This window comes from Watersipora subatra, chromosome 9 (assembly GCF_963576615.1).
Source record: "Watersipora subatra chromosome 9, tzWatSuba1.1, whole genome shotgun sequence".
NCBI classification, from domain to species: domain Eukaryota; kingdom Metazoa; phylum Bryozoa; class Gymnolaemata; order Cheilostomatida; family Watersiporidae; genus Watersipora; species Watersipora subatra.
This window is the reverse complement of record NC_088716.1, coordinates 57853426-57875527: the sequence shown is the minus strand read 5'-3', so window position 1 is coordinate 57875527 and position 22102 is coordinate 57853426. Positions and strand designations below refer to the sequence as shown.

Sequence of the window (22102 nt, the reverse complement as noted above, 5' to 3'; positions counted from 1 at the left end):
GAATTTATGCTAAATACAATATGACGGTTATGCTGTAGCTTGGCTCTTTTTAGTTGTTTATCTTAAGAAGCACGTTTGCTCTAAAGAATGAGTTTCTATTTTGTGTGAATGTGACACACTGAAGTCAGATGTAACACACAGGCACTTCTCACAGGAATACATGCTCACTGGCCTTTGTCACAATTACAACTTACTATGAACTACAACTAGACGATGTGTTCAAATCAAAACATATATTTTACCATGGTTATTAGCTGCAGTTCAACTAAATATTACTGGTAGTCTTTAAGGGGCTCCACTGGGTTGATACCTTAGGAATCATCTGTTACAGGCTGTTTAAACTCTATTTTTACTAAATACAACTATCAACTTGATAAACTAATATACTTGATAACATATTATTTAGCTCAATAGAACTAGTTATACATAACAAGTTGTGTCATAGTGGTAGACCTTTGCTAAACACATGACATTACTTTGGGTTTTGAGCTCAGAGACCTTGGGTTTTTATACTTGATAAATTTATTTCATTTGTATACCAATGATGCCTAACAGATACTGCTCCTTCAATAAGTAAATTCAATGAGGTATTCTGGGTAGGCGGCAGCATCATGGTAAACAACAAATATATTTGGATTGTCAACATTGTCAACAGTAGAGTGATAGGTTGGTAAAAGATTGACTCTGCTGACTGAGCGGTTGTCTTGGTAATATTTTCCTGTAAGAACTCTTGCCACGAAGAAGCACTTGTTTCCATATTTAGCAACAACTGCTTCCGTATCGAAATAAGTGCCTGCACCAAGAGAAGTACCTACAACAGTATATTAGTCTACTCATTTAGAGGTATTTCTAACTGCTACGCAAGTCTATTTCTGCAGAAATATATTCACGGAAATCATAAAAACATGTATGCATGTTAGCAACAGAAATGTAGAGTGTTGTAGTTTTCTAGTACAACATTTACAATGAAAAATATAAAATAAAAAATAAAAAACTTTGCTGAAGAATCTGTAAGATGATACACAATAGCCATCAGTAAGTTTATACATTTGCCAGCTTCTCAGTTTAGTAACTGTTTACTTTAATAAATAAATGCAATAGAAGGGCAAAAATACCTATTGGAACAGATTGAAGAGAACTGGTATGACATAGAGTACATCTTACAAATAAGTTGCAGCAAAAGATAACTTTGACTAAACCATGAAATTGTTAGAACATCTACAGAGATGTAACCACTTGGTATTCAGCATCACAAGATGATACATTAGGTGAAACCATCCATAGTTGGTCTGTGTTCAAAATTGTTCAAGTGTGGTAGGGGCCTAGATCCAAGGTGAGATAGATCTGTGATCACATACTTTTTACAAGACAATTTATATAGACAGACAATGACATGCTCATACAAGCATATGCATTCATTTGTGAGCCCGCATGATTGCCTGCTCACCATAAACTGAGTCTGAAAAGTTTCTGTTAAATTCTTCCTCACATATTTTATCAGCAGCCGTCTTGCTTGTTGCATGAAGTAGTTTTCTTTCTGCAGGAAATGTAGACTGCTCCGCTGCTAACAACCACTCAACCTTTCTTTTTTGAGCCTCATACTGGGCAAGTAAGATGAGATTTTGAATTTTACTTATCTGCGAATGAAAAGACAATTGCTGAAAGTTCTGAATCAACGGTAACCTGTTTCAATTTTCAGGTAAAGTTTGCTAGCTTTTAAGAAGCAAAAATAAAAAATAAACAAGCTGCTAAATTTGCCAGAATTTAGTTTAAGTTTAAAAGTATGCACAACAAAATAGTATAGATATTAGATAGATCTTACCTTATAAGTAAACCGATGTCTTAGAAAGAGTTGTGACCAATTCTTAAAGTAGGGATACAACTGCTCAAAGATTTTGCAATACTCCTGGCTAGTTGAAGATATCTCAAACTTACAGACTCCGACATCAATATGTTTAAGGATCTCAAAATAGCCTTCTGTAGCAATATTAAAAGCTTTTAGTCGTACAGGTAAAAAATATGTAGGATTTTAAAATACTTAGCTGTGGATCATCTAAGAGATACAAAGAGAGCAATTGAAGCATAATGGTGGTAACTAGATCAAATTATTAGTTTTTTCTCACTCCTGTATACATATTTTTTATAATTTACAACTCATTTACATATTGCAAATATCTAACATTTTTGATTTAATTGAAAAGAAAATGCGTAGATAAACGAAAAGCTAAATAGCTTACAACAAACTTATTCTGTATTCAAAATTGCAAACTCAGACTATTCTGGTAAATATATAATTTTCAAATATATTTACATGTATATACATATTCTGGTCATACAACTCCATCAAAAAACTTTCCTAATTACGGCTTCTGCTTCAGAAAGAGGGCGTTGTTGGCTACTCAGCCATTGCAAACTGATTATTAGCTTAGAGTATCAACAAAAAACCATTGAAATGACTATAACGGGTGTGTTGAATCTGTTACTTACAGAGGAAAGTTCACTTAAGATTATATACTTGAAAATGTTCATTATGTTTAGCAATGTCTCCACCAAAATAATTGGTATGTTAAAATCATCTTGTTCCTAGTTTTCAATTTTTTCTATAGAAATCATACATGTAGATGCATAGTTCTTAGTAACTTTTCAGTAGTTTTGTTGGTGTTCTAGAAATACCTATTGTTACTATTCAATAGGTGACCTTTACATACTTATGGCAGCAATTCACATCACTATCAAATACTTCATAGATGGTTCCCTAAACTATTACCATTGTTTTAATTTAATATTTTATATGTAATAAATTAGAAGTTTAGCCCCTTCAAGGATTAATTTTAATAAACACTTTGTGAGATCAGTTTAATTTTTAGATACATCTAATTTGCTCTCTCATGATTTATAACAAGAATGTTGAAAAGGCAAAGCGATGTGGCTTGACACTCGCTCTTGGTATCTACAGTTTTCTTAAATTCCTTCAAGCATATATACTCACCCAGTTGGTCAGTTTTACTAGCTTGGCCACTATCGCTAGAGTAGGCTTTGATCTCAATCTGCTGTGAAACTATTTGCCTCTTGATTTGACAATGGACATCATTGTAGACCTATGACAATAGAAGTAAGAATATTTTCACAGCAGTGATAATTAGAGAGCTAAAAATTGTGACCTTTGTGTAACATCTCTGTACAACATGTGTGATAGACTCATGTATATCTGTGTTAAAATATCTCCATGAAATGTTAACTTGTGTAATAACACTGGGTCAATATAATTTTAGCCACTAATCAAGATATACACTCAGGAAGATCATGCAGACATTGATAACCAGAAAGGAAGCTCTATAGTACAATTTAAACTGATATTAACTGAAGTTAGTGAAAAATGTTATTAGAGAGCTGTATATTATTAAAATCCTCACTCAGAGCCAACATTCCAATTTTTTTGTAGAACAAAACATTGTAATATTATTCTTTTAAATAGAATGTGAAACTCTTAAGAAACCTTCTAAAAAATTGCATTTTAATGATTCTTAAGCACATATTCTTTTGAATCTTGTGTCAGCAGCTCATTTCAGTCTAATCAATGTTTAACGTATATTATGTTTAGCTCGAAGACAGGCTTTCAAATGATTTTCTCAAAGTTACTAGTATCCTACTATTAAGTCTGTACCATGCAGTTACTACACAGTTAATATCAACTTATTATAGCAACAAGAAAACCATAAGTCACATCTACTATACATATTTCAGTTTAGTTAATGATAACTAGCAAGGCATAGCCAAAAACTTGTTCACCTCATATAGGTTCTCCCCAGTTCGAACAGCAACTTCCAGAGTAGAGTCAGAATGATCTAGCAAGAATTTTAGTATCTGTATCAAAATAACTTCTGCTGCTTGAGTATTAGTTAGCAGCTTGTTGTTTGTGTTAGTGACAGATATTCTCACTTTGCTTCTGTTCTTCACAGCTAGCAAGGCTCGGTCAACAGCGCTACAAAGCTAGTAGAGCAACATAAGTTAACATGGGTTACTATGGTGTGTATAATAATGTAATATTCAAGCTCTAAAACCTCCAAAAGTTTACAGTCATTAAATTTATTGCTTTTTCAACTCTTCAAATTCAAAGTGATAAATAACTATTACCTCTGAGCAATCTATCTTGTATGCATTTGATAAAGAAGACAGGTGAAAAACTGTACAGCAAAACTAACTTACCATATTCCTTAGTGAGTCAGTAGTTAATGAATTAGTAAGGTCAAGGTTTCTCCAAGGTATCATCTGTACTATAGCACTTTGATCAAATTCTGTAGAGCTAGGACTCTGTAATAAAGTGGGTGTGTTTATCCTTGATGCTCTCAGTGCCAGACACTCAATAAGCTTTTTTCTGTTATCTTTTTCTTTATGAAAAAACAGTGAAAGATTTAAATGTAGCTATGTTAAATGCTGTTATGTGACTTTGATTAATTAGTGAGCAGCAAACCCGCTGTGTGTTATGATATCATCTCATCAGTAACATACCAAAGTGTGTTGGAAAATGTCGAATTGTCTGGAGCAAAAATCTGAAATGTTGCTCATGTAATGACAGCGGTATCAACTTCAGTGTTAGCATGCAATCACTGTGTTATTATGCAATCTGCAATCACTATGATTATAATTTGGCAGCTTCTTGCACCATTTTTATCAAATTCATTCTGAGATAGCTTACATCAGAGTAAAACATATTTGTCCTCCACACTCTGCAATTGTAGTGGACTAAACCCGTCCTATCAATGGCCATAAATGGTACACACTGCATTACAACAGCGTATAACATAAACAATTACCTAGTTGATCTGCAAAAGCAGGTGCTACCAATAGTCTTACTTTTACTCTTCTGATTGCTTATAGATAAGTTTATCTTACTGAGCGGGTAATTACAGTCACCCTGTTCCTCACTGGTTGGTAATTCATCTGCCGACAGGCGAGCGCTAAATACGACTGAGTATTTGGATTGCCATAGTTTACCAAACTATTAGAAATGCCTGAAGTAGATGCCATTGGCGCATCAGCTTTCTGTAAACAATGTTTATACAGCTGTTGTATTTCTAGTAACATTATTTACACACAAATTTAGCAATAATATCTAAAGGTATTAGTTAGCTATAACATGCAGAAACATTGAATAGGCATTTTTTAACATTCCAAAGGATATTTTTAGGAATAAGTCTGTTAAATAGTGCTCAATAATATTTAATAAGTTCATTCATTTAACAGCTACTCAAGTTTAAAATTGTTTACTTCAATCAAAACATGCTAAAAGCAAAAAAAAACTATTTGCTCAAACAGATTGGAGAGCACGGGTAGGCTATAACAGACAACAAATCTTTAAATATATTTTTGAAACTCTATAAAAATTGTTAGTGATAAATCTGTCACATATTGTGCTTTGATGTTTAGTCATTATACACAGTTGACAGTTTATGAAGTTATTATTCAATTCACCTCTTTCAATTCAAGTTTAAAAATAGCAAACAATTTTAGTTGTTTATATAGGAAATTGTGTGCCTTACCAGTCGAATGAGTCAAAGATGACTAAATTCCCTTACTGAGACAGACTTGAAACAAAGCTATGAGTTCATTCTTTACACTGAAAGCCAATAATCTCAAAAAAGCTTTGTTTAAAGCGCAAAGCTGTAAAGCTATAATTCAAGCTTGGCCAAAAATAGCTGTTCTTGTCTATTCATTAGACCAAGTTTCTTGGATGTAAGTTTTAGTGAGTATGCTTTATTGCTTATGCTCCCAGCTAATGTGGCTTTTTAATAATTCTAACATAAAAAAAACAGCAAAGAATAGATACCTTGTTTTGATATTCATGATTACATCTTAAATTAACTACCCAGTCAATCAGGCACCAAATTAAAAAGAAGTACCATGACCAGTAGATCTCATGTTTATATTTCCAACGCAAGCTTTTCGAATTTACTAAATTTCAGCAATCATGTTTATGTCTATATGAAAAATATTTTGTATATGATGAAAAAGCTTTTCATTTTATCATTGACATACTTTTCTTTTATTTTTCTAAATAATACCCCACTGCAATTATCAGGCCTGCGGCTGCATCGGTTTTGATAGAAAATTTCTTTTGCAACCCTAAAGAATTAATCGGAAAAATGTTTTCAAATTTTTTGTCATCTGTAACTTTACCTACACAGTTTCTGTTTGATTCTGGTTGAAAAGCTATTTTTGCTTCCAGCGATCGAAGGAGATCAAACTTATGCTGGGAATTCGCTGTGCTGATTATAATTAAAATATGGTGTTTGTAATCACAAGCCCAAGCTATGCTCATTTAGTAGATAGTATAAGATCATTGGGGCTCATATTTACATTGCCATATTTCCAGGTAACTGATGTTTTGCTGTCAGAGCTGACTTTAGCACTCAATTCTTTTAGCAAACCATCATTATCAGCACTGAAGATCTGTGGCAATAACTCGTCAAGAAATCAATAGAACAGCTTGGTTTTATTTTGAGCAGCATCAGGTTGAAAGCATACCACAAAAATTTCAGAAGTAACGCGGAATAAACCTATAGACGTCCTAAGCTAAGAAATTTGCTCTATTAACTGATAATTGTTTTGCGGCTTTTTTATAACTATGTAGTTAGTTTTGTTAAGATCTGATATAAGTTTGCTTACATTGCACCAGTCAGTTATGAGTTGTAATTTATAGCTTACAGACAGGATGTTATTGTTTAAATTTTATATAAAGTACAGAACGAATTATGTCATCTGAAAATAATATAGTCTGGAAGATATTTGTGTTTATAAAAAGTCATTGATATATAAAAAAGAGAGTATGTCTTAAAATGGAACACTGGGAGAGTTCATGTTCCATCTAAAAGGAGCTGATAATGTTTGATTTCTTATGACACATTGTGCTCTTTTAGTTAGATAATTTTGAATTAAATTTAATAGACAGCGAAAGTTTAAATAAATGAGCTTGTTAGTTGATATTGTTCATGATTTATAATATCAAATGCTTTTGGAAAGTTAATGAAAACTAGTATTATACATGAATGGTTGTTCCATCAGCAAAGGTTATGTTTGTTAACTCAATAAAGGTTTCTTGAGGTCCTTTATGTTTCTAAAAGCCATGTCGATGAGAGTACATAATTTGTGTAAACAGCAATGTGGTGTTGATTGGATTATTAAATAACCATTTGATAATCTTACAAAATACTGGCAAAACAGAAATTTGTTGATAATTATTACATAGAAACTCACTTTGTTTTTGTAAATAAGAACTACTTTTGCCGAATTCCACTGAATAAGAAAGATACAATGTGTTATACATAAATTAAATATATATGTTAATGGTTTTATTAAGTAATTTGAACTAGGTTTTACAAGTTCTGCAGATATGTTGTCTAATTCTTTAGCTTTAGCATCATTTACGTCAATTGATGCACGCACCTTGCTAGAATGTTAGCGTAAAGTTTAAACCAAAAGATGGGTATACCCATCTTTTGGTTTAAACTCCTATGGTTTTAAAACTCCTTTGGTTTTACCACCTATAGCTGTTATATAACTAAGAATCTTTGAGTATTTCTATGAATTTTGAAATATTTTAAACTTTTTCAAAACTAAATATTATAATGTAAAATAGGCGAAAATTGCTAAAGGTCATATCTAATATTACTTCAAATACCACAAGATTTGCCCAAGATCAGTAAATATTTAATCAAATACATTATTATCAGTAAATATTTAATCAAATACATTATTATCAGCAAGGTTGTGAAATATTCAGTTAATATAAACCTCTTAGTCATCGGTGCCATTATTATAAATCATGTTAGCAATTATGATTACTATTAAACACTATACCAGAATCATTGCAGATGTATTTGTTATTCAGCATAAATTATCCCACATTTTCTTTAATAAAACAAAATTAAACAATGTAGTTAATATGCCTGCTTTTTAAAAAATTATAAAGTTTCAATATTTTTTTTTACAATATTTACACTTTTTCAGCTAAAATAATATTTCAATCACATCACCATGAATGCTAAAGGGAGCACACAAAAATCCTTACTGGTCAGCTTATCACTTTGATAGCAATAAAAATAGTTATTGTCTAAATATTCTGTCAGCGAAGTATGTCTGTAGACTTTATAAAATATTTATTCTTTTTCATGTTTTAGAACCTTCGGAGTTTGATTTTTGGCAGAAAGCCAGAGCGCCATAGCTGATTGTTAATTAAATCTCTGCTTTGTACTAGAACATCTTTATAACGTTAAAACTACTACATTTGTCTCTTGACAGCGACTGCTCATTGACAAGTCCTTAAGCTTCTATACTCAAATTGAATGAGCTAGTGCAACTTTGTAGTATTATTTTATTATTGAGTTATGATTTTAGGCGTGCTCATTATTCTACATGCTTTTTAGCCTACTCTTATTTGTCTTTGTACTATTCTAAAAGATTAGATAATATTGTTGTTACATATTAGCTGTGCAGTCAGCTTTCTTTTAGCTGTGCTATAATCGCATAATTGTCTAATAACCCATAGCTATCATGGGCTTGCTAACTAAGTCAGTTCCTTTATGTGCTTCTTACCTGTTAGCTGTGTTTTCTGTGATACAAGACTTATCGTGATAATACAATTCAACAACTACAATACAACAACTGGTGTCAGGAACGAACATTGTGGACTCACAGCCAGCATTTTTCTATTGTCTTGCTATGGATCTTAACATAAAAGCTTTGATCGATGCTATGCAGAAACAGCAACAACAGTTCCAGCAGCAAAACGCTGATCTACAGAAGCAGTTTATCTCCTTGTTTGAAGCTACCAAGAGTGATAGTGCTGCATCAATACCAGTAGCTGTCGCCATACCCAAGTTTGAAGCATACGACAGGGGTAAAGAAAAATGGAACCAGTACCTTCAACGTTTCAATCAGCACTTTAATGTGTATCGGGTGGTAGATGACAGTCAGAAACGAGCATGCTTACTATCTTGGGTAGGAGCTGAGACATACGACTTGTTATCAAACTTATTTGGCGCAGAGGATATTACAAGCAAGTCATTTACTGAGTTGTCGGAGAAACTTAATGAACACTTTGCAGATACCATACATGTTCAGGCAGCAAGATTTGAATTTTCTCAATGTAAGATGAAGACTGGTCAGTCCTATGTTGATTGTGCTGCAGAACTTCGTGGACTCGCACGGCACTGTGCTTTCACGTGCAAAAGCACAGGCTGTGGCACTAGTTATGTTGATGAACAAATTCGTGACATAATCATTAAAGCGACGCCACATGCTGATGTACGTCGCCAGTGTCTACTTGATGCTGATCCCTCTCTTAATGATGTTTTTAAGAAGACTACAGCATTCATCAAGACAACGGAGACCGATAAAATTCTCAAGGGGGAGACAACTTCTCCAGCTATTGAAGACACAGTAAACAAAATGTCAGGTCAGTACAAGCAAAGATCCCGCCGAGGTCAACAAACCATTGGAAAGCAACAAGCTAATGCACAGAACACAGGTATGTTGAAGTCTTGCCCTAGCTGTTACATTAAACATGACAGAAAAAATTGTCCCTGCAGAGCATTTGTCTGCAGGAAATGTGAGGTCAAAGGTCACATTGAGGCTGTCTGTATGGCTAAGACAGCAGCACAAAGTCAGACAGAACAGTCTGCTAGGACAGTTGAAAACTCTGTGTTAAGTGTGCTCACTGATGCAAGTGAACCTTATCATTCAGTACATGCAGTTTCAGATAATCTTTTCCAACGAGTCAATAGAAAGGTTTGGATCAAAACTGTTGTCAATGGTCATGATGCAATGTTTCAATGGGACACAGGGGCTACTTGCTCTATAGTTGATTTGCAAGGCTACCAAAGTCTTGGATCACCCCCCCTCTTACCTGTCAGTACCCATCTTAAAGCGCATGGGCAGAGTGAGTTACAGATTGAAGGACAATGTTCAGTTAGTGTGAAGGTAGGAGATGTGGAAAAACAAAATCTCAAACTTCTTGCTGTAAACACAACACAAGGCTCAAACCTTTTTGGTCTAGATTGGAGTGACAAATTCGGTCTCTCGCAGCAGGGGCTAGCTATATTGACACAGGGTAGTTGTGATGTTACCTGTACTGTCACAGGAAGTAACCCTATTGGATTTAGGGACAAAATCGCTCTACTCTCCTCTAAGTACTCTGATGTCTTTAAGACAGGTCTTGGCCGATGTAAAAAGGTAAAAGTACCAGTACGCTTGAAACCAGGAAGCACACCAAGCTTTTCTAAACCTCGTGTAGTGCCATTCTCTAGACGCCAAGCTGTAAAAGAAGAGCTAGATCGATTAGTTAAAGCTGGTGTTTTGGAACATGTGGACTTTAGTGATTATGCTGCTCCAATAGTAGCAGTTTCCAAACCAAATGGAAGAGTGCGTATATGTGGTGATTTCAAGATGTTGAACCAACAAATATCAATTGATCAACACCCATTACCAAGCCTTGAAGAGTTGCTAGAGAAGTTGAGAGGCGGGGTACACTTTTCCAAGATAGACCTGGCAGATGCCTACTTGCAACTAGAGTTAGATGATAATGCAAAGAAGATGTGTGTCATCAACACTCAATGTGGTTTGTTTCGCTACAACAGGATGTGTTTTGGATTGGCATCAAGCCCTGCACAGTTTCAGCGATGCATGGACTCAATGATTGCTGACTTACCTGGATTTGCAGCATACTTGGATGATCTGATTGTCACTGGTAGCAGTGAGAGTGGGCACTGGTCTAATCTTGACAAACTCTTAGCTAGACTACCAGGAGTATGGGCTCCGCATACAGAGAGAGAAATGCGAGTTCTTTAAGAATGCTGTTGAATACCTAGGTCACATAATAGACAAGAACGGCAAGACTCCCTCGAATTCTGCAATAGAGGCTATTGAACAGCTTCCACGACCACAGAACTTACAACAGCTACAGGCGTTTTTGGGCAAGATCAACTACTATGGCTCACACATTGCTGACCTGTCTAGCAAAGCAGCCCCCCTCTACAAGTTTCTTCATGAAAGTCTCGAGTTTGACTGGACTGACGAGTGTGACAAGGCCTTCCATGTTCTTAAAGAAAGTGTCATCAAGGCTACCAAACTTACCCATTTTGACCAGAGTAAACCGCTGGTTCTAGCAACATACGCATCTAACTATGGAATTGGGGCAGTACTCATACAAGAGGAAAATGGAGCTGAAATACCACTATCACATGCATCAAAGACATTGAGCGTGCACCAAAAGAATTACTCACAGATAGAAAAAGAAGTGCTTTCTATCATCTATGGAGTGACTAAGTTTAGACAGTATCTATATGGGAGACGTTTTACGCTCATCACTGATCATAAACCCCTGGTTGCCATGTTTTCACCAGAAAAGAACATCCCCGTTTTAATAGCTCAGCGACTGCAGAGATGGGCCCTCACACTGATGGCTTATCAGTATGACATCAGGTACAAACCTACAGCACAGCACGGCAATGCAGATGGCTTGTCCAGGTTACCTTTAGGGGCAGACCCGAAGTTTGACCATGATGAAGAGAAGGAGAGCATTGAGGTCTCACACACTATACAAGAGGAGCTCGATCATGATCTCCTTGACGATGAGGCTGTTAAACAAGAAACCATGAAAGACACATCACTACAGATAGTGAAAGAGTGGATACTGAATGGCCTTTGGCCCAATAAGCTTACAGCTAGCTATGAACATTTGCGGCCATATTGGAATATGAAGGAGTCTCTTTTTGTTCATGGGGAGGCTGTGCTTTTGCAACATGATGACACTACTAGAGTTGTCATTCCACAGGCTCTGAAGAGTAAAGTGTTAGCCTTGCTGCATACATCACACTGGGGTGTAGAAAGAGTAAAACAGCTTGCTCGTCAATACGCATGGTGGCCTAGCATCAATGCAGACATAGAACAGCTAATCAAAGCTTGTGAACCTTGCCGAATCTGTGCTAATGACCCAGCCAAGACTTACCAAAGTTGGCCGTCCACCCAACTACCATGGGAACGAATTCATTTGGATTATGCAGGACCTTTTAAAGGTCAGATGTGGTTGGTTTGTGTAGATGCACATTCCCGATATCCGTACGTTGCTATGCTAGATGTAGGAAAAACTACTTCTAAGGACACAATTGGCGTGCTACGACAGATCTTTGTACATGAAGGTCTTCCTTGGACTATTGTTACGGATAACAGCCCACAATTCGTTTCAAATGAATTTGACCAGTTCTGCACCATGCATGGCATTAAACATATAACATCTCCCGCATTCCATCCTGCATCGAATGGAGAAGCGGAGAGATTTGTCCAGACTCTTAAGCAATCTGTAAAGAAGAATTGTGCAGGAGGGGAGAAAATCAAGACTGCCCTACAACTGTTTTTAACCACTTACAGATGTTTGCCTCATCCCTCTTTGAACTGGAAATCACCTGCTGAAGTTCTACATGGACGACAGCCGAGAAATACTCTGACCTTGCTGAAACCAATTCAGAACAAGAAAACTCTTTCACCAGGTCAAGCATCTTCTACATCATCACGGTATGAAGTAGACTCTTTGGTTTATGCAAGGAACTATAGCTCTGGACCTAAGTGGATACCTGGAACGATAATTAACAAGCTGGGTAACATACTGTATGCTGTGCGAACAGACCGTGGTGTATGGAGACGACATGCCAATTAGCTACAAGCTAGACTTCAAGTTAATGATACATCGACCAATGACAATATCATCACAGCTTCAAATGATCTTAACATCCAACCTGCCCAATCTGTACCTGATGAGAGGCCAGTACAAAGTCCCAGATATCCTACTCGTAATAGAAGACGACCTGATTACTATGACAGTTCTAAGTTCTAACAAGGTCATGACTAACCATAAACTCCGAATAGTGAGGGAGATGTGTTACATATTAGCTGTGCAGTCAGCTTTCTTTTAGCTGTGCTATAACCGCATAATTGTCTAGTAACCCATAGCTATGGGCTTGCTAACTAAGTCAGTTCCTTTATGTGCTTCTTACCTGTTAGCTGTGTTTTCTGTGATACAAGACTTATCGTGATAATACAATACAACAACTACAATACAACAATTGTCTTAATTTCATTGGGTTCCATGGGGTTCAATACAAAAGCTACTCACAATTCTTTTTTTTACTCAACACTCCAGCTAGTTTATCTCGAAGCTACCTGTCACAAAAATGAAAAATGACCCATCCCAAAAGTGACCCATCACAAACGGGATCTGTCATCAGAAGGAGAATAAAAGTTATCTGTAATGAAAGTGACCCATCATCGAATAAGCCCGTCATCAAAGTGACCCTTCTCCAAAGTGACCATTTTCCCAAGTGACCTGTTATAAAAATAACCTGTTATAAAAGTAACTTGCCACAAAATTGACTTGCCACAAAAGTGACTTGCCACAAAATTGACCTGCCACCAAAGGGATTTGCCACAAAATTGACCTGCCACAAAAGTGACTGGCCACAATAGTGACCCGTCACAAATGTTACCGGCCAGAAATGTTACCGGCCAGAAACGTGACCTGCCACAAAAGCTACTTGCCAGGAAAGGGATCTGCCATAAAAATGCAGTCAAATAATATTCAACCTTTATTCAGATTTCTGTGATTGTAGATCTTAGATGCATGGTTCAGCAGGAAAAATGACCCTATTTAATTAAGGTACTCTACACATACGTTCATCTTTTCGTTCAATTCAATTACTCCAGCTTCTTATTTTCTATTTAACTCTCGTCTCTTATTATATCCAATATACCTTCAAACAAAATGGAAATATTGTTATATCTAATGTTGTAAAACATTCAAGTAATATAAACTTCTCACCTGATGACATCATTTTTTATAAACGATGATAGCAGTTGTGATCATTGTTCGCTATTAATCATTATACTCACAGTAAACATAAATAAGCGTAATTCACATATAATTACGCTTATTTATGTTTATTATAACACGTTAATTATAATACATTGGTCTTTGCAGAAGCAGAAGGAAGAAACTTTGATGTCATGTTCTAACAGAGTATAAACAATCTATGCATGCTTCCTATTCTACATGTAACTTCATCATGGTTTTTATGGTTCATCAGTATAGATGTATAAGAATACATTTCTAAGCAAGCTCATCATAGAATACAGTACTTACTTAAGTGCTAAACAGTTCTAATACCATGTTCAGTCTGCTTTCCCTAAAATAATGCTCAACTCACCTCACCACGAATATTAGTCAGTCAGTCAAGCAGTTAGTCAGTTAGGCCTGCTTCAGACAAGTATTTTAGATAATCAATCATGCTTTTCAATTCCTTGAACATTTGTATCCCCGATTAGTAACAATACAACAAACTTGCAAAGAGCACATGACTTCGCACAAATTGCCTTTTCTCCAGTTCCAAGATATCACATTACATCATTGCTAGCATTTTCCAACATTTAAATCGATTGAAGATGCTGTTTTGCAGCAACAAAAGATGAAACGCTGATTTCCTATTGTTAAAGAAATTAACTAAAAGGAAAAAGGCAGCAAATAAGTTACAGAGTAAGCTCAAAAATGGTGGGTCAGACCTTTTTTGGTTGAAAGGGTTGGAAGGGTGAAGAAAGGCCTTTTCAATTACATGCCACGTCATGCGCAATCGTGCACGACCGCGCATGACCAGTGCGCGTGGTTCAGCTGCGCCACCCTTTGATTATATAGATATTTGAGTCACACCAATCACGCACCTGCATAAGTTTGCATACCAGGGTACATCACCTCGCACACCATACATAAAACATCAGTTTGAACTAGCCCTTACATTAATAATAACGGCAAATCAGATTTAATGTCAAAATGATCATGCAAACAGAGTGTTTCTGTAGGCACAATAAAAAAAATGCCTCCGTTATTTTTTAAAATCTTCAGCAAGATTTTTTACTATTGTAAATTTGTAATGCTATAGCTGATCATTGGTAAAAGCATTCATATATGCTTAACCTTCTATTTTCATGTTTGTTATTGATACACAGCATACATGTGTAAGGGTGAACCATTTTGATTATTGTATTGTAGAAATCCTTTATTTATGCACACTCAATGTTTTTCAATAACAAACAATAAAATCATTAGATGCCACAGTAAAGTATGGGTATTAATGAAAAGTGCTTCCATAATATTTTTTACAATACTTAATTGCAGCAGTCAACTCAATAAGGTATTCTGGGCATGCAGCTGCATCGTGGTAAACAACAAATACAGTTGGATTTTCGACATTGTCAACAGTGGAGTGAAAGGTTGGTGATAGATTGACTCTGCTGACTGAGCGGTTGCCTTTGTAAAATTTTCCAGTGAGAACTCTAGCCATGAACACACACTCTCCTCTAAATGCAGCAACACCTTCTCTTGTACCAAAATAAGCGCCTGCACCATAGGAGGTACCTTCAACAGAACAATTATTTTATTGCTTTAGCTACTTTCTGATTACTGTACTAGCTTAAGGGTAAAGACATCCTAACATCTTGTTGACACTTAGACTAATTTGTGGCGTGTTTCTGTTGACACCTTATGCAGTAAGTCTTTATCTAGCTTGATGCTAACATCCGAGATTATGGATCGAAGCATTTGACTTTACGTGATTGTGTTTGCGAAACTTATTAATGTGGCATATATTATTTATGGCGCAATATCTTGGTATAGCAAAAGTTTAGCTGGTACAATAATCTACCGAGATATAATTGCTGATGGCCTAAAAATTAGACAAACAAGGAGACCACCCACAAAGTTGCGCTGTATGTTACCAAGTGTTGTTCGGAGAACTCTAGGATCAACAACCATCAATCTGGTAAAGGTTGAACTGTTGTTATTCACCACATCAAGGACACAAAAGTACATATATACTGATATGCTTTCACTCATCTGTCTGTGCAAAAGCACCTAGAATAACCTGCTTACCATATGCTGAGCCGGCAAAGCTTCTATTAAATTCTTCTCTGCATATCTTATCAGCTGCTCCCTTGTCTGTTGAATGAAATAGTATTCTTTCTGCAGGAAGTTCAGAGTTTTCTGCTGTTAGCGACCACTGAACTTTTCTTTTTTGAGCTTCATATTGGGTGAGTAAAGTGAGATTTCTTATTTTACTTATCTGCAATGAGAGACTGCATGATTGCTGACATAAGTAGGCTGTTCTAACGACTGAGTGAAATTACAGTTTAGGAAACAATAAATTGATAGTTATTATGTAAAGGTACAATTTCTAAAGTGAGAAATATAAGTTGGGGTAAACGAGAGCATAGCTAAAACCCAGAATTTAAGCCAAAAATAGTATGAAAGTTATGCTGTAGGTCGGCTCTTCTTAATTGGAAAATGATCCTTTGATTGGTCATCAGAACATATCACTTATGAGAGAGCAACCGCTGAAGAGGTTGCTGATAGTCTCGGCAAGTAGAAAGAACTTGAAATATACAGACTCTATCTTTGGTATGACTTAGTATTAATATTATATTAACTCACCTTAACAGTACAAGAATGATTTGATGATGCGAAGCTCCTATAGTAGTCATATCTTGAGAACAATTGGTCAATAACTGTCTGGTACTCTTGGCTAGTTGCAAAAATTTCAAACTTGTAGAACCCACGATCGACAGGATTTGGGATATTAATCTGGTGCTCTGTAGATATGTATGTTGTTATCAATCACAATGAATCAAATTGGAAATATTGTGGGTTGGACCCCAAAAAGGTATAAAGTATAACTGCTCTACAAGTAAGAAGTTAAGATATTTATTTAGTTCTCTTTACAGTCAACTTGACCTAAATAAAGTACAGTTTGCTAGATTATACAAATGTTACATTCGGTAGCCACGGAGATAAAGTTTTTGACCAAAATAAAGGTGAATAAGTTGGACAATATTAAGTTTTTAACCAAAATTGTTAACCTTGTTAACCAAAGTTAACTTGTTAACTTTGGACACTTTGTTCATACAGTGCTAATCCAGAACTGTAATAAGATTATTTACTACCTCTAGTTTAGATAACTTACTCTTTACTTGACTAAAAAAACCTATCACTAGCTCAGAGTACCAACAATAAATAACTGAACTCACAGTAAATTGTGTGTTGAACTTGTTAAGTAGAAAACCAGTTAAAATAACCACTTTTTAACAAAGGTTTCTACTATTGATATGTCTAAACATGAAGGCTGAGTATTTTTGTAGCTTGCATGTTTAGAAATCAGGCTACAAAACACTCAGACCAGACCAAAACTAACAGATACACAAAACTATCACTTGCAACTGATTAACAAGAAAAAATAACTAGAAGATGTAGTAATTCTTTGGTAGCCTATAGTGTAGATACTATACATAGTTATGGCTTTCATTCAATTAATGAATCAGTATATGTGTATAACGTAATATTTTATTTGGTTAACATAAATGGCGTTTTTATTTTTTTAGTTGTTATTCAAAAATGTCTGACTAAATGAAGCAGTTTTACTTCAAAGAAAAAAAACTTGACTCCACACTCAAGCTGGCTTATGGTATCTATGGCTTACATGTACTGACACTCCTTTGGTACTTACTCCGTTGGTCAGCTTCCCTGGTGCTACCATTTTTGCTAACCTTGGCTCCGAATTCGTCAATCTGTAGTAGAATTTGATGCTAATGACAATAATTTATAATTATTGACAATAAATATAGACTTCCTACTATCAGATAGGATGTTAAGCATATCATTTATGGTTTACTAGATGAAGCTTAAATATTTGGAACTTCAATTAACAGAGCTTAAAACTTTCAGTAATCCAGTACACAACATTTAGTTAGTATTTACCAAAATTTTTATTTGAGATTCTGCTAACATTTTCTGCGAATATTTATATACATTGTAGTTTCAGTTTTTAAATTTGAAAAAATAAGGTTCCTTAGCAACTACTTTACTTCCAAAGAAGCCATTAATTTTTGAAGATGAGATTTCTTCATTACATAGTCTGTGTCCTCTATCACGGCTAGCCTCTCCTTAATAGCCTTGTATTGCTGGATCCTTGCTAGATGTTTTATTTTGTTGTAGGCATCAATGTAGACCTGTAAAAGTTAGCATGCATTTCTTATAAAAGCAATAAAATTATACAAACTATAAAATGTGTTAAATGTTTTAGCTGTGCATGTGTAACATGTTTATCATTAGTTTGTCTTGAGCTAAATATAGCAAACGTGATGTCAGCGTGTACAATGCATTACTCCATACAGATAAAGTCTGTCCCTTGATCACTGCTCGTTCATAATAATTGGTAGAGGTAAGTGCCGGGACTTTAATTTGTGTGTTTAACTCATTATCTTAACTTTGAACTTTAAGATTCTGCCGATCAATCTGTCCACGAGAAGGAAGTCAATTTTTTCAATTTTTTATCAACTGATGATTTTAAATAGTCTACTGAGTCATGAAGATAGTTTTTTTTAAACTGAGTAAAAACAGGCCAAAATCGTAATGCTTTTCAATAATTCTTATTCACTTCAATCATTGTTTTCAATTAATTTGTATTATGCCTGTAAGGAGTATAGAGACAAGGTCCGTGTTTTCTCAGTATCACTTAATAGTCACAACCATTTCCTATATGATTAATCACAAAACCAATTTTAACATACAGTAGCAATAATATAAACCACCAAATCATAACCAGATATTTAAATACTGTATCTCTACTAATGGAAAAGTAATATTGTAGAAAACAGCATAAATTGTGTACCTTATATTCATCGTCTCCTGTTTGAATACACACATCTAGGTTAGAGTCATGATGATTAAGCATAAATTCTAGAATGCTTGCCAAGACAAGTTCTGATCTTTGAGTTGTGGTCAGCTGTTCATTGTTTGGTTTCCTGAAAGTCCTTATTATCTCATTAATTTTTGCAGCACTCGCCGCCGTAGCTCCGCAAAGCTTCCAAAGGAAAAGAGATCAACATTCAAATTGTTATGCTGTTGTGTGTGGTATAACATAAATACTCCAAAAAGTTGTATAATTGACTTCTAAAATGTTATATGACTCTTTTAGTTGTTTTGTGAGCATTTACGTTGAGCCACTGACTTACCTTATTTCCTGAAGATTCATATCCTGATTGAGTAGCAAATGGTGAGCTGATTAACTCAAAATACTGTTGCGCAGAGTTGGTGTTTACAAATGATCTCATTTCTAGTACAGAGCTTTCACTGTAGTCTGCAGCATCTGAACTCTGTGATAAATATTCCGTGTTTATCTTTAAAGGTTGACTTGCAACAAAATTTAAATCACAGTTATTTAGTATCAAAAGGCTCACCATGTCATACTCTGTTGTGTTGTAGGTGCCAAGTATGTGGAAAGGTGATTACAAGCTCTTAAAAGCTCAAAAACGAAAAGCCGCCGTAGATTGGAATCTCTTTATTTCGATGACGTAGCCATGAAATTTGGTTATTGTCTTGTCACGTGATGTTCTCACGTGAATTGAAAGGCCAATAAAAAGCTCAATATAAAACTTATCGTAGCACTAGTTTATGACAAACACTTTGGAATTTGCCGAAGACCCCGTATCAAATATAAATGCTCGCTACTTTACAGTTTTGTTTTGGTTTGGTCTAATCGGCAAGTCGTAATCTGATCATGTGACCCAATACTTCGCAAATAATTTCTGCAGCACTTTTCGATTATCACAGATGACCAACAGGCTCGTCATGATTATAAAATGATGACGATAAAATAGACACATATAAACGATAAACATGGTTTTATGGAATGCGTGAAATTTATTTGTGAAAATATTTCGACGAGTAAGGTTGCATGAAAGTGTAAACAGAAACCATCTTTCACAACTGCGTCACATTTGAGCCGTTTTGGAAAGAGAATCCAAACTACGGCGGTCTCGTGTGGCTGCGATTTTCTGTTCGTTTTTGAGCTTTTAAGAGCTTGTAATCTCCTTTTCACATATTTTGCACCTGCAACACAACAGAGTAAGACATGGTGAATCTTTTCATATCAAATAACTGTAATGTGAATTTTATTGCAAGTCAACCTTTAAGAAGTTAAAGAAAGTAAGATTAAAATTAGAAAGTTAAAATTTTCATCATCGAAAGAATAATAAATACTGTTGTGCCATGAAGTTATACATAATGTTCACTTAAACAATAGATTAGTATATGAACATTCAGCCTCAATGTTTATCCCTTATGGCAAACACAGTATACTTTCACCAATCTTCAAATAATACATACTCTGCCTACATTATGCATCGTTATTATTGATATCTCTTGCTGATTCACTGTTACTTATGAACAAGTGGAAGAATCATCCTACCGAGTAAGTAGTGACAGTCAGCCTGTCAAATATAGGCAGGTACTTCATCAGCTGATGGTCACATGGCAAGTACGTCTGAGTGGGTAGAAATTCACTATCTAATGAGGTGTTCATACTAGATGAAGTAGATTCTATTACAGTACCAGCTCCCTGCAAACATTTGTCGCTATGTTTTAGTGTATATTCTAACAGAGGTACACGCATGTGTTTCCCAACAATAAATTATAGTAGTGTAAGCTTATAGCAGAGCAAACTATGTTTTCTGCTAATATTGTATTTCAAACTTAGAAAAAACTGTGCGAAATATATATTGTCAGATATTATACAGCTCTGTCATATCTGTTTGTATACGTATTTATTAATGTACCTATTTAACTAATCTTTATTTAAGTAACACTTCATAGCAACATACAAATATACTTCTTGTAGCAGAGCAACAGGGTCTTACCTGCTGAATGATGAGACTCTCCAAACTATAAAACTGCAAATAACTTGCTCTAATAATCACAAAAAAGCCTTGCTAAAAGCATGGAGCTATAAAGCACTAACTTAATCCTTATCAAGAAACAGCTATTTTACTTTATTCATTCGCCTGAGATATTTTGCTTGTTAGTTGGAAAGAGTGCGTTCGACCCTTTACGTTCCTCATTGTCTCAATGTTAGACTATCATTCTGGAGTGAAAGTCCAAAAACTGCAGAAGTGTTTTAAAAATACAAAATGTTTCAGCCTAAATTTAGGAACTTCAGCTTAAATTCAGTCTAACTGTAGGAAACTTTGGAAAACTTTTATTGTCACTCGTTATTGATACCTGTTTTTTATATTTTATGGTAAAATCTTTTGAGCCTTTTTCAAAAACTTTCAATACTATGTACAACTGGAATGACCTAATATGCTTGTTCATGATATGCAGCATCAGAATCACGCTGCGATTTAACATTTTTTAGCTTTAACCCAGAGGTCGCTGTCAATATGCAGCTTAAGCCCACTGCAACAAGCGCTAATACTAGTAACAATATTTTACAGGCTGTGAATGATGGCATTGTTGAGTTTTTGCCGTTTGTAAAGCAGATAAGAATGTCATTACCTTCTTACCAAAACATTGCCCTGATAGAAATTATTTATACCTTAAAATGTTTCTCATTTAAAAATATATTATTGTATTACATAAAAAAAGAAAATTTTATATGATAAAAAGTTATCTGCTCTTTGAGTAAGCCAGGTTGACCAGATGCTTATGCTCCATTATAAACAACAACTGTAGTTGCTGTGAGTTAGTAGTCACGTGGTGCCCGACGGTAGCTCGGAAGGGTTCGTGGGCATGCGCCATCGGACGAGCAAAAACGGCCATGTTGTCATTGGGAATCCGAGCTCCGTTCGCATAGCTTGTGACTCTGTGCTCGCCGTGTGTTGTGTCATACTAGAAAGGATTATTAAGTTTTTGTGACTAGTGAGTAAACCTACTGGTGTAGTCTGGCACTATGGTGTTTTCTGGTAAAACGTACAGGTGGAGTAAGGGCGACATAAGGGGAGGTTTTGGAGTGTCACGGCTGGCAGTCTGGTACTGCGTAATTTTTGCTTAGTAACTTACAAGCTATTTCGGCTTATATATTGTATTTATTTTGCCTTGTTGTTAGGTGGTGCCACTCAGCTGGGCTGAGGTGAGCACGAGCGGGCTATGAGTGAGCCCGGGAGCAGCCAAAAGGCTGAGCCATCTACCGATGGCGGAGGTGGTCAGCCACCCGAGGGCGCCGCGAGCGCTGGAACA

The 22102-nt window shown here is 35.5% G+C and overlaps 2 protein-coding genes across 2 annotated transcripts; both read right to left on the bottom strand.

The window, feature by feature from the left end:
* Nucleotides 1-566: 566 nt before the first annotated feature.
* Nucleotides 567-4081, bottom strand: LOC137405276 (protein mono-ADP-ribosyltransferase PARP12-like). The gene is made up of 6 exons (XM_068091504.1): nucleotides 4076-4081; nucleotides 3790-3990; nucleotides 2990-3098; nucleotides 1823-1977; nucleotides 1448-1637; nucleotides 567-811 (listed from the first exon to the last, which is right to left on the bottom strand). The coding sequence occupies exons 1-6, from the start codon at nucleotides 4079-4081 to the stop codon at nucleotides 567-569; spliced, it is 906 nt and encodes a 301-aa protein (XP_067947605.1).
* An 11072-nt stretch (nucleotides 4082-15153) lies between these two features.
* LOC137405274 (uncharacterized) lies at nucleotides 15154-21685 on the bottom strand. The gene is made up of 9 exons (XM_068091503.1): nucleotides 21620-21685; nucleotides 20337-20486; nucleotides 19102-19242; nucleotides 18759-18950; nucleotides 17953-18096; nucleotides 17595-17655; nucleotides 16526-16683; nucleotides 15968-16157; nucleotides 15154-15454 (listed from the first exon to the last, which is right to left on the bottom strand). Exons 1-9 carry the CDS (start codon nucleotides 21683-21685, stop codon nucleotides 15168-15170), a joined length of 1389 nt encoding a protein of 462 aa, XP_067947604.1. The 3' UTR covers nucleotides 15154-15167.
* Nucleotides 21686-22102: the final 417 nt, after the last annotated feature.

Coding starts and splice junctions, on each gene's coding strand:
- LOC137405276 (XM_068091504.1), bottom strand. Junction 1,978..2,989: donor TAGTAAAACTGACCAACTGG/GTGAGTATATAT, acceptor ATATTGCTACAG/AAGGCTATTTTGAGATCCTT. Junction 812..1,447: donor CTTTTCAGACTCAGTTTATG/GTGAGCAGGCAA, acceptor ATACTGTTGTAG/GTACTTCTCTTGGTGCAGGC.
- LOC137405274 (XM_068091503.1), bottom strand. CDS start 21,685: ATGGCCGTTTTTGCTCGTCCGATGGCGCATGCCCACGAACCCTTCCGA. Junction 19,243..20,336: donor TGACTGTCACTACTTACTCG/GTAGGATGATTC, acceptor TATTTATCACAG/AGTTCAGATGCTGCAGACTA. Junction 15,455..15,967: donor CTTTGCCGGCTCAGCATATG/GTAAGCAGGTTA, acceptor GTTCTGTTGAAG/GTACCTCCTATGGTGCAGGC.